The sequence below is a fragment of the Piliocolobus tephrosceles genome, chromosome 10 (genome assembly GCF_002776525.5).
Source record: "Piliocolobus tephrosceles isolate RC106 chromosome 10, ASM277652v3, whole genome shotgun sequence".
Lineage (NCBI taxonomy): Eukaryota > Metazoa > Chordata > Mammalia > Primates > Cercopithecidae > Piliocolobus > Piliocolobus tephrosceles.
In genome coordinates, this window is record NC_045443.1 from 93,670,388 (window position 1) to 93,683,328 (window position 12,941).

A 12,941-nucleotide genomic window follows, 5' to 3' on the forward strand; every position below is an offset into this window, starting at 1 on the left:
TAACATGGGGCTGGATTGTATGGTGGTGGGGTGGGGTGCAGTGAATTATGTGGGAGGAAGTAGAATGGTTGTAAGACATTTTCTCGGCCGGAGTTAACAAAGCCATCATTTACTTTTCCAAAGAAAACTCACCCATATAAAAGTCACTGACAAACCAATTGAGTTACTTCTAATTTAGCCAGAGACGGCATAGTTTCAGAAGGAAAGAGGGGTAATTTACACACAGTAAATTGCATATGTTGTTATTTCAGTGGTTGTCAGTGATTTCGTCTGAAAAATCTCTCTCTCTCTTTTTTTTAAAGACAGGTTCCCGCTGTGTTGCCCAGGCTGGAGTGCAGTGATGCGATCACGGCCCACTGTAGCCTCAAACTCCTGGGCTTCAGTGATCCTCCTGCCTCAGCTCCCCAAGTAGCTGGGACTACCGGTGTGTGCCACCACATCCAGCTAATTATTGTATTTTTTGTAGGGATGGGGTCTCCCACCATGTTGCCCAGGCTGATCTTGAACTCCTAGGCACAAACTATCCTCCTTCCTTGGTCTCCCAAAGTGCTGGGATTACAAGCATGTAATCCATTCATTAAAAACCCAGTAATCCTTGCATTGTGCTAGATATAACATGTATAGGCATGTAATCCCAGCAGTCTTTCTCTTTTCCAAGATGGAAGAGTTATTTAAAAAACATTGCAGACTGGGCCGGGCGCGGTGGCTTATGCTTGTAATCCCAGCACTTTGGGAGGCCGAGGCGGACGGATCACCTGAGGTCAGGAGTTTGAGACCACCCAGGCCAACATGGTGAAACCCTGTCTCTACTAAAAATACAAAAATGGGCTGGATGCAGTGGCGCACTCCTGTAATCCCAGCTACTCAGGAGGCTGAGGCAGGAGAATCACTTGAACCTGGGAGGCAGAGCTTGCAGTGCACTGAGATCACACCACTTGTGCTCCAGGCTGGGCGACAGAGCAAGACTCCGTCTCAAAAAAAAAAAAAAAAAAAAAAACCCAAAAAACAACAAAAACCATTGCAGACTGTAAAGGGTAAATAAATAGGTGAGCAATACCTACTTTTGTTTACCCTTTTTTAAATGGACAATTTGTAGATATTCACAGAAGGCAAATACTTTTTGATAAATGAAAAGCTTGGGAGACACGAAGTTGGCCTCATCCCTTTTTTATACACAATGATAATGATTAAAATAATTTAAATGTCCTTTGAAAATAAAATTTAATAATCTTCCAACTCACAGAAATAATAAAAAAGACTTCAGAACTTGTATAAGTTGGTTTTTTCCCCCAAATATTATCCTTATTTACTTAATACCTATACTACTCTGTGCTGAGTTATTGCAGATCCCCAATAATATAAAATGTTGTCTTCCAGTTCTTTGACTGAAGTACAGCGTTCATTTTCTATAATGAAATGGCTTCTACCCTTTGTCTTAGACAATGATAACATCATGACATGGAAACGCATAGTAGATACTGGCAGAGGAGTTGAACCCAACAGAATTTTCCAGAAGAAGTGTTCAAATCCATCTTCATTCCTCTAACCATGCAAAGTTTAACAAACGAAAAAAGACATACGTACCTCATGAGCACCTACTTTGTTTATTCCTTACCCAGAAGTTTTTCTCCTTTTCTTGGGCTTTTATTGCTTTTTTTTTTTTTTTTAATTGCCTTGTTTCTTTAATTACCACCACATAGAAGCTTAAGAAAAAGCTAATTCTGCCCCCTCAACTCCCACCTCAGTAAAAATGAAACAAGGAACATGCAAAGGGAAGTGTTAGGTTGCCATCAGTAGAAAGAAGAACAAATAAGTGGGCATTTCGACTTCTAAGAATGGAGGCAAAAACCTCATACTTTGCATAAGGAGTCTGTGCGGCTCCTACTCACATTAAGACGTCTGGCGCCACCTTGTGGCCGACAGGAAGGAGATCAGCCTCCAGGAAGAGGCCAGTAGCTTTTGGGGAACAGAGGCAGGAGGAGCTGGGATGCCTGAAGCTGGGATCGTGTCATGTGACCTGACAGCTCTCACGTAGGCGGAGGCGGGCACGGCGTAATGAGAATGATCATTATTTCTGTCAATAGCATCTTTCTCTTTGAGGCTGCGTCGGATTAAAGAATGAATCAAAGTTAAAAAAAACATTGGAAAGACTAAAGAGGGCCATAAAACTTTTTTTTTTTTTTTTAGAGAGAGAAGGTCTTGCTCTGTCACCCAGGCTGGAGTGCAGTGGCGCAATCACAGCTCGCTGCAGCCTCTACTTCCCAGGCTTAGGCAATCCTCCCACCTCAGCCTCTTGAGTAGCTGGGTGGACAGGCGCGCACCACCACACACAGCTAATTTTTGTATTTTTTGTGGAGACGGGGTCTCACTCTTGCTCAGGCTGGTCTCGAATTCCTGGGCTCAAGCAATCCACCCACCTCGGCCTCTCAAAGTGCAGGGATTACAGGCGTGAGCTACCACGCGTGGCCTCCAAACTATTTTCATAACTGCATTCTTTAAGTGCAAAAAGCTGAAAACAGAATAAGGGCAGAAAATAATCACTCAGAGTCTGCAAAAATGTCCCTTCCCTCTGTGCCAGAGGTCAAGCACTTGACTCTCGGCCCTTCCACGCCTCTCTACTCTGTGTCTTTTGCCCTGACTGGCCCATGAGTGTCCTCCTGTGGACCCTGTCTCAGCGGCCAGGAGCGGCGTCATCATCATCCCTTGGCTTGTCATTTAGAACATGTCTCTTTTTTCCCTCTTTGACCCAACAACTCTCCCTTCCCGCTCCAGAGAAGCCACATAGATGGGAGCAGAGTGTCCCCCAGGGAAGGTGAGAGCCCCAAGGACCCTCTTTCCTGAGGTCACACAGCCTGGAGGGCTCAGGGTCAGCATTTAAATTCTCAGAGTCAGAGAATCTGTACTCCGGGATCTGAGTTTTCTGCAAGCATTTAGATTTTTTGTGCTTTCACGTTTGATGATAGACTACAGAACAGAAGCATACTCCAAGTCACCTTATAAACCATAGTCACCATGCGGCTGAAGAGTCTCCCTGGATTTCAGTGCCTGTGTGGGGCTCATTGCCGCATGGACGAAGAGCCCAGGTGGATGCAGTATCTACATAATGCCTTCCAGCCTGGTGAAGGCCACGTGACTCCACTGCCAGCTCTGTCAGGAGGAGTCCCTGTAGACTAACAGGTAATCGTAGTTAACATTTAAGTAGCACTTACTCTGCTCCAGGTGTAGTTTAAGTGCATTATTAGTAACTTCTGTAACTCTTACAACAACCCTGAAAGGGAGATACTTTGATCGTACCAGTCGCGTTTTACCTGTGAGGATACTGAGGCACAGAAAGGTTAAGTAACTTCCCCAAAGTCTCGCAGCCAGACAGGACGAGTCTTTGCAGTTGAACCCAGAGAGTCGGGTGCCGGAATCTGAGCTTACCTTCCAAATAGACGAAAGTGCTTCACTGGCACTTGCTTTGAGTTATAGAAAATAGATATGCAGCTGGATGCAATGGCTCATGCCTGTAATCCCAGCACTTTGAGAGGCTGAGACAGGAGGGTTGCATCAGGCCAGGAATTGGAGACTCCTGAGCAGCATAGTGAGCCCATTTCCACAAAACATTAAAAACAGCAGGGCGTGGTGGTGCATACCTGTAGCTAAGTTACTTGGGAGGTAGAGATGGGGGGCTTGTTTGACCCCAGGAGGCTGAGGCTGCAGTGAGCTCAGATGATGCTACTACTGCACTCCACCCTGGGTAACAGAGTGAGACCGAGTCGAAAAGAAAAGAATTATGCTTCAGTGAAAAACTGCATTCTTGACTCTAGAGAAGACTCCCTCCAGATGTGATTCTGATTTCTTGGAAGCTGTTTTACAACGTTGTTGACTATAGGTAGTGGATCGTGAAATAATTCTCCTCTATAGACAGCCGAATTCTGTCTTACAGAGTGCCATTGACTCCCACCCCTGGTTTTGTCTGCATTTACACATTTATTTCAATATTCTTTTTCTATAAATGCCTCTATTATTCAGATGCTTTTTTGAACTCATTATAACGTCTGCCTGGTTCCCTACTGAATTATAAGTGAAATAAAATCTTGAATGTGTTCGTTTTGCTATCTGTATGAGAGCCATGATTTTACCCTCTTGAAAATTATTTTTTAACAAAGGAATTTCTCAGCTGGGCACGGTGACTCATGCCTGTAATCCCAGCACTTTGGGAGGCTGAGGAGGGTGGATCACCTGAGGTCAGGAGATCGAGACCATCCTGGCCAAGATGGTGAAACCCCCCCATCTCCACTAAAAATACAAAAAAAAATTAGCTGGGTGTGGTGGTGCGCACCTGTAGTCCCAGCTACTTGGAAGGCTGAGGCAGGAGAATCGCTTGAACCCGGGAGGCAGAGGTTGCAGTGAGCCGAGATCGTGCTTCTGCACTCCAGCCTGGGCGACAAAGTGAGACTCCCTCTCAAAAGAAAAAAAAAAAAACATTGTCAACACTGAGAGCACATCACTTTTCCTCCTGCCTCCTGCTCCTTTAAAGGAGGTATGCATATGATTCACATTTGACAAGCTGCTCTAAATCATCTAACTTCACTCTGCCGTGGCAGATCACAGCTCTACATTACAAAGGGAAAGGATTTGGGGCAAGTAACAGGTGGTTTTGCCCTGTGGAGTAGGAGGGTTTGGGCCTCAGCCACCTGTGACCATGGTCCTGGTCAGTGCTGGTGGAAATGGTGAGAGGCCAGCCAGAGGCAGGAAGCCCTGCAGGCTGCAAGGTTGAGGTGAGGTCAGAGGAAACCAGAAAGTATCAGATGTGAAGGAGGCACCTCTTCCTGTAAGAGCAATGATGCCTTTAAAAGCAGACTGGTGGGCCTCAGTATGAAAGCACAGAGTTCAATTCTGCAAAAAGAATGGCATTAAAATACCTGATAAAATTTTGTACATTCAAAATAAGGTCTGATAAGGATGGGAATAATAGACACTGGGGACTCCAAAAGTGGGGAGAGAGCGAGGGAGTTAGGGCTGCAAGATTACCTGTTGGGTGCAGTGTTGGCTGTTTGGGTGGCAGGTGTGCTAGAAGCCCAACCCCCACCATTATGCAGTATGCCCATGGAACAAACATGATGCACGTGTACCCACTGAATCTTAAAAAAGTGGGGGTCCAGGCAGGGGAAAGATAAGCATTTTCTTTTTTTCCTTCCTTCTTTTTTTTTTTTTTTTTTGAGACAGAGTCTTGCTCTATCACCCAGGCTGGAGTGCAGTGGCACGATCTCGGCTCACTGCAAGCTCTGCCTCCCGGGTTCATGCCATTCTCCTGCCTCAGCCTCGCCGGTAGCTGGTACTACAGGCACCCGCCACCACGCCCCACTAATTTTTTGTATTTTTAGTAGAGACGGGGTTTCACTGTGTTAGCCAGGATGTTCTCGATCTCCTGACCTCGTGATCTGCCCGCCTTGGCCTCCGAAAGTGCTGGGGTTACAGGCATGAGCCACCGTGCCTGGCCAAGATAAGCATTTTCTCATCAGATAAAAGGAATTTTTTAAAAAAGATTTCTAGCGTTTCTTTTATGTGTTCTACATATTTGAAGCTCAGAGTGGTGGGAAATCAGCTAAGTAAAGTTAGGCGGATGAAACATTTTAACTTAGAGCAGGCCTCCATGTGCATAATAATCTATCAAACGTGAATCTCGAGTACAACCACTTTCTTCAACTGTTGATTTAATAAAAGCCACAGAGTGCTGTCTGAATTACTCGCATTCCTTAAAGTGGCATCCAGATAAATAGGCTTTATTGTACCTGCCTGTTAAGACCTTGGACTTCATTAAGGATTCTAGGTATCAAGGAATTACTTGAGAAAAAAAAATCGTTTAAATTTCTTTTCTGGTGAGAGAGAGACTCATAGATGAGTTCGTGAAAATCTGTAGCATTAGTGGTGTTTGGAAGGGCGTACCTCCCAGCACAATGGTAGAAAGTTTGTGTTTTCCAACACCCTAGCTGGCAAAATTTCCAGCTGGCAGAGGCGCAGTGGAATGTACAGTGTGATTGTATGTGAAAATAGTTGTGTAAATTATGAAACTTGATCTCATAGTTAAACTACATCGAGTGGAACAAAAACAATATGGAGAGCATTGTGGCAGCCGGTGGCCCACTGCCCACCTGTCCCCCTACCCAAACGTCTGCCACATACACCCACCCATTTTCATCATGCAGATGGCTCTGGCCAGAGAGGATGGTGGGTTCCGGAGCTGCCTGGGACCTCCACGATACCCCAGAGTGACTTCTGGCGTGAGGTAGACAGGAGTGACTGATCTTTGTAGATACAATGATAAGCTCACAGGAAAGTAGTTTTTCAACTCAGCTCTGAGTAATGTCTGGCTGAGATTTCCACCGGGAAGGCTACGTGACTGCCCAGTCATCGAAACTGGTGGATCCACCAGGGTCAAGGAGTGGCTCAAGAGAACACAAGAAGAGGAGAATGAGGCTCTCAGCACGGGGTGAGGCTGGGCACACCTCAGACAGGAGAGGCTGGAGCCCTTAGTCACCTCCGCCGGAGTGATGTTGCGCATAGCAATTCCTCTGAGTGATCCTCTGATGGTCCCCTGTGCCTGCAGCTGCCACCCAAGCTCTGCAGCTTGGTTGAACCCGTGGGGGCATTTCTGTGATTCCTAGTGAACAGCTCCTTGCCTTCTCTAGGCGAGTTCCTTTATTCCAGATATCTGTAGGTCCCCACCCCCACCACTGCTCCTCTGCCTGTTCCCTTTCTACGCTTTCTCCTCTCCTTTTTCTTTCTCTCCTTCTACCTTTGCCTGAGGCTATGGCCATAGCACCCATGGCTGCCACTTAGCCCATGTGTGGCCTCTGAGTAAAGAGGTGATCAGCCAATCCCTCCACACCTAGTAACATACTTTTTCATGATTTTTTTTTTTTTTTTTTTTAAGATGGAGTTTTCCCTCTTGTTGCCCAGGCTGGAGTGCAGTGGCGCGATGTTGGCTTACTGCAACCTCCACCTCCTGGGTTCAAGCTATTCTGCCCCAGCCTCCCAAGTAGCTGGGATTACAGGCGCGGGCCACCACGCCTGGCTGATTTTGTGTATTTTTAGTAGAGATGGGATTTCATCATGTTGGTCAGGCTGGTCTTGAACTCCTGACCTCAGGTAATCCACCTGCTTCAGCCTCCCAAAGTGCTGGAATTACGGGCGTGAGCCACCGCAGCTGGCCTTTCTCATGATTTTGAACACAAGCTCTAGAGCGTAAAGACAACGGCACCCCAGCAAAGGGGGAATTTTTTTTTTAAGCCAAGACATCGTGTATTGTAATAGTCAACTTTTGCCGCAGTGGTGCTGCGTCACAGGTTGCCGCAAGATCACTGGCTTACGGCGGCATTGATTTTTCTCACAGGTCAGTGTCACTGATGCTGCTTCAGACGCTAGGTGGGTGGGGCTTGGCTTCGGACTTTGGGTTGAGTTCAGGTCACCTCCATGTGTCTCGTTCTGGGGCAGCAGCTTCCTGGCAGCACAGGAGGAAAAGTGCCAACTTACGATGCCTCCCAAAACCCCAGCTCAGCGTTGGGATGCTGTCACTTCCCCGCATCGTCTCCTGGCCAAATGCAATCACATGGCAAAGCCTCAGTGTCAGCACTCCTCCCATAGCCACTCCAGTGCAGGCCTACACAGTCACCTAAGGAGAGGGGAGTTGAGAATGTTTAACAAGTCTGCAGTATGGGTTCTCATAAGTCATGCCCAGGACGTGGTCTCTGACACACGGGGTTGGATTGCAATGCAAAGTGATTCTGTGATGCACACAGGAAGCTCCGAGGAGGCCAGGCAGGTGGAAACGCTAAGTGTGAAATACATGGATAGATGTTTCTGCTGCCCTCCTGTCCCATTTGGAACGTGATGTCAGTTAAAAGTGGAGGGTGGCGGTGGCCGACCACTTTCCTACCTGGCATGCAAGCAGAGGCCCAACAGCCCCTTCCCTGCAGGCCTCCAAACCCACTGGCAGCCTTCTGCCTTTAGGAGCAGATTCATCCGAGCAGGCACGTAAAGTTTCAAAGACACGTTAAAGCTGACTGTCTGACGTGTTTGGCCAAGAAAATCTCAAGAATTTGCGACAACTGTTAGCCGTTCTTAGTGCCAGTGAAGAGAAGAAAGTTGTGGCTCATATCCAAGTCATCAGAAGGGTGGTTCATAGGAGGAGTTGAGGCTGGTCAGCTGCCATGCATCCCAGCAAAATGGGGGCTTGCAAGACTCGGGAGATGCAAAGGTGGTTTTGACCCGGCAATGAAATGATAGTGACTGTCTTACCATTGCGGTTAATACTGATTTCTGTAAAGAATATCCCCTTTAAAGAGCCCTAAATAAAATGCCCTGTAGGTAATTGGAGAGCGCTCCGAGTCTACTTTCCTGTAATTGAGAGGAGTTGTGGGGTTGACAATATTGGTACAAATAACCCTCCCCAAGGCAATTATTCTGGCTTCCAGGTCTCCCAGCGCTAACCCCCGGGTTGCTGTCACTCCAGTTTCTCTCCCCCACCCCCTGCTCACCAGGACTTCAGTGTCTCCCTCCCATCTAAGGGGATGATCCCCAGCTCTCTGTGCCACTCACAACAGTTGATCTGTGGCAAAGCTTTTGAGGCCAGTCTAGCCACCTTTTTAAAAATGCAGTGAGCATTGATAACACAAATGGGTTATTATTATTATTATTACTACTTAGAATAAATACCTGTTGTCATGGAAGTCCTCAAATGCCTGAAATTGAGAAACTGCCCAGGAGTGGGGAAAAATTTCCTTGAGAAGGCCCTATTTGAACTGGGTCACAATGGATGAGAAAGAGTTCACCAGGCTCCAAAGCGAGGGAACAGCATTTTAGCCAGAAGGAATAGCATTTAAAAAGTTCACACCAGAGTCGAAGGAAAAGGATAACATTGTATAGGTTTTTGTCTCTTCGTGGGAGAAATTGCTCTTCCCATCTGTGCACCTGCGATGATGGCTTTGACCTGCAGCATGATGAGTGCCGGGAAAGGGAAGGTCTCTGCAATTGGCAGTGATCGTTCAGTTTCACAAGCATCCACGGACTGGGCAGCTTTGAGCATTGTGTGGGTTATCAGAGTGCTGGCAATACAAAGTAATCCAGCGAAGTCCCTTCCTCGTGAAGCTCATCACATAGTAGGAAAGGCAGTTACACGTAGACGTATACCACAACCACAGGAGAGACGTTCCAGGCACCTGTATAAAGTGCACTTAGCATGGGGTCCAGCATTTTAGTTAGAGACCGACTATGTTAGTTCTTTCTCACATTGCTATAGGGAAATACACAAGAGTGTATAATTTATAAAGAAAAGCAGTTTCATTGGCTCACAGGTCTGCAGGCTGTACAGGAAGCATGGTGTTGGCATCTGCTGGGTTTCTGGGGAGGCCTCAGGAAACCTGCAATCATGGCAGAAGGCAAAGGGGGAGCGGGCGTGTCACATGGCCGGAGCAAGAGCAAGAGAGCCAGGGCTGAGGTGCCACACACTGTTAAATGACCAGATTCATGAGAACTCAGTCACTAACTCAAGTGTGGTACCAAGGGGGATGGTGCTAAACCATTCGTGAGGAATCCACTCTTAGGATCCAGTCACTTCCTACCAGGCCCCACCTCCAATGTTGGGGATTACAATTCAACATGAGATTTGGGCGGGGACACACATCCAAACTGTATCCCGGATCCACAGAGAAATCGATAGGATGGGCGGGAATAGACACTTGTGTTAAGTGGGGAACGGTTTGAATGGGGACCCGTTCTGCAAGTGGTCATGTCATTAATCATGATTCCACATTATTCCCCATGCATTGCTGTCGCTCGCGGGGACATATGTGGTGAATAGAGGAGGACCACAGGGCCTCCCGGTATTTCTGAATTGTGGCTGCTTACAGAAATGCAGCCAGGAAGCTCCCGGTTCAGAGTGGCCCATTGAGATGGAAGTGAAAGCTTACTTTTTATTAGGTTCACCGGGGGAAGGAGGGAACAGCTGCGTTGCCCATTCTGAAGCCCCCGCTCTCCCTGCCAAGTTTGGTCGGCATTGTGACCTCCAGCTCTGACCTCGCCTCCTCTCCCCGCAGGTATGGAGAGTGCAATCACGCTGTGGCAGTTCCTGTTGCAGTTGCTGCTGGATCAGAAACATGAGCATTTGATCTGCTGGACCTCGAACGATGGTGAATTCAAGCTCCTCAAAGCAGAAGAAGTGGCCAAGCTGTGGGGACTCCGAAAAAACAAAACAAATATGAACTATGATAAGCTGAGCAGAGCCCTGCGATACTATTATGACAAGGTAAACCCTTGACCTTGCACGAGGCTGTCTTGGGGAGGGTGGAATCCCCTCTGAGTAGTTCCCTGATGAAAGAAGATAATAGCGTGCGATGAATCAAATTAGGAAATAAAACGGGCAGTGTATGCCTTCTTTTTGGAGAAAAACTGTGCGGTAGGGATTTTCCCCACCCTCTGCAAGCCCTTTGGATGTTACTGAGGGTCACATTTTGTTTCTTCTGCATTTTCGGCTGAGTTTGCTGAAGAACTTTGCTAACAATAGAAATGAGATGCAGGCAGGCTCTGGGGCTTTCCTCGTGTTGAATTGGTCGAATGACAGAATGCATGTTAAAATCCAGAAAGTCTGTTTATCCTATCAGCTTTGTGGTTCAATTAAAGGGACCTTTCCTGGGAGGTGGTAGCTTTGGCAAATTAGTTTTTAAACAGTTCAGTGCCTCAGTATCCTCATTTATAAAACAAGAATCAGCATAGGAATAATAATAGGAATAGGAATCCTGGCTCAGGATTGTCGTGATGACCAGCCGAGCCATTACATGTTAATACGTAGAACACTGCTTGGTACTTGGTGCTTGCAGCTTCATGGGAAACTTCCCTAGTTGGAAGAAAAAACACATTCATTTTTAAGTCATAGAGATGAGGCAGAGTGCTTTGTTAAGTGATAGTATAACGTGGTTGCCAAAACCAGGACAGTTGGGGTGAGTTTTAATGCATTTCTGGAAAAGCAATTTTAATGTGCTTGCTAGTGCAAAATTATTGCTATGTAGGAGAACCATTTCTGGCCTGTAATTGTTGACCATTTCAGTTTGAATCTGTTGTTGCTGAATATTTAGTCTCTAAGACATAAAGAGCTAGAGCCGTGATAATGGTAAGCTTTTGTTCTGGTTTTATTATTCATATTAAAAGGTGAATTAAAAACTGATTTAAATACTAGTTCCTGATCTATATTTAGGGCCTGCTGTCTGCCAGCCTCTTTGGAATTTAAGACATAAGGATTATACATTTCAGGAAGTAGAGACATCATTAATTATAAAGTGTTCCTTTTATATGATCGTAATTGCACGTGATTATGTCATTGAAATGCTAAAGGTGCTCTCCTTTAATGTAGCAATTAATTAATCCTGACTTACTGCAGAGTCCTACTAAAATATAAAAGCACTTCTTGCAAATTGCAGTCTGAAAGCCTCGCAGACGGCTTACTGTTTTGCGTGTTTCCCCAGGTTCTAAGTTCTGCAGTGGGAGCTGGGGCTGCTGAAGGAAAACCCTCCCGTTGCCTGCTGGCAGAGTGCCTAAAAGCTGGGCTTTGAGACTCAAAAAGCATTTTCATTGTTTTCAATCAAGGTACCAAAGAAAGAAGTCCTCCCTCTGTGTCTGGGACTTGACTCATCTCTTCCCTGGCCTGGGCCTGGGGGCTTAAGGGTTGTGTCTCTTTAGCATGAAGGGATGTCCTGGGCTGGAAATGACTGCTCACAAAATTAGCAAAGCCATTCCTGTTTAAACTACATCTAATCTCCCTTGGGCAGATTTTTAAATCTCTAGAGAGAGCAGTTTCATAGCCTTCAGTCAACAAGTATGTTCTGGCACTTTCTGTTAGATGTCTAAGGTGCTGTGCTGAGCACTTCTTCCCCTTGTCTCCTTTAAACTTTACAACAGCCCCATAGACAGGTGCTGCCGTCATCATCCTCCTTACACACGTGAGAACACAGAGGCTTAGACGAGCAACCTGCCCAGGTGCACAGAGCCAGTGAGTGGCAGAGCCCGGATTTGAACCCAGCTGGTCTGCCCAGGTTCCCAGCCAAAAGGCACACACACACCCTGCCTTCTGGGCCATTCATTTCCTTTCCCTTTGAATGTCTTGAGTTCCAGGTAGGCAGTCAGGCTGTCCAAAGGGTATTACAACCTAAGATTTTGTTTTGGTTGTTACCAAGAGCCTCAGGCTGGGCATGGTGCCTCACACCTAATCCCAGCACTTTGGGAGGCTGAGGCAGGAGGATCACTTGAGTCCAGGAGTCCGAGACCAGCCTGGGCAACATGGCGAGACCCTGTCTCAACAAAGAATTAAAAATTAGCCAAGTGTGGAAGTGCATGCCTGTAGTCTCAGCTACTTGGGAGGCTGAGGTGGGAGGATCAGTTGAGCCTGGGAGTTTGAGGCTGCAGTGAGCTATGATTGCACCACTGCACTCCAGCTTGGGCAACAGAGGGAGATCCTGTCTCTTAGGGACCAAAAAAAAAAAAAAAGGGAAACAAACAACTTCAGTATTGAAAAAATCCCAGCAAACGATGTGCATCAGGTAGAGTCCAAGGTCAGGAGTCCAGGTGGCTGGTGTGGCCTCCCTGCCTGCACTGCCCTTTTCTCTCTTGCCGGACAGAACATGGGGACTGGCCACATGACCTATGAGCAGCCCCAAGCATCGAGCTGGAGCTGGCAGTAAGGGCAGGAGCAGCCTCCTATCCTGTTGTGTCATGTAGTCTTTGGCCACCAGAAGAAATTGCTCCATGTCTTTCCTTCTACAGATATACCTGTCCACATGCACACACACACGAGTATACACATACACACCTGTCCACATGCACACAGCCATGCCCACATGCACACACACATGTCCACATGCACACACCCATGCCCACATGCCCACATGTACACACCCATGCCCACATGC

At 46.9% G+C, this 12,941-nt stretch overlaps 1 protein-coding gene across 1 annotated transcript in view; it reads left to right on the top strand.

Moving 5' to 3' along the window:
* Positions 1-12,941, top strand: part of ELK3 (ETS transcription factor ELK3) — a 76,051-nt gene that overhangs the window by 19,656 nt on the left and 43,454 nt on the right. Inside the window, exon 2 of the mRNA XM_023231432.2 lies at positions 10,080-10,288. Coding sequence (XP_023087200.1) covers positions 10,082-10,288 — 207 coding nt within the window. The 5' untranslated portion in view covers positions 10,080-10,081. The remainder of the gene's footprint in view (positions 1-10,079; positions 10,289-12,941) is intronic.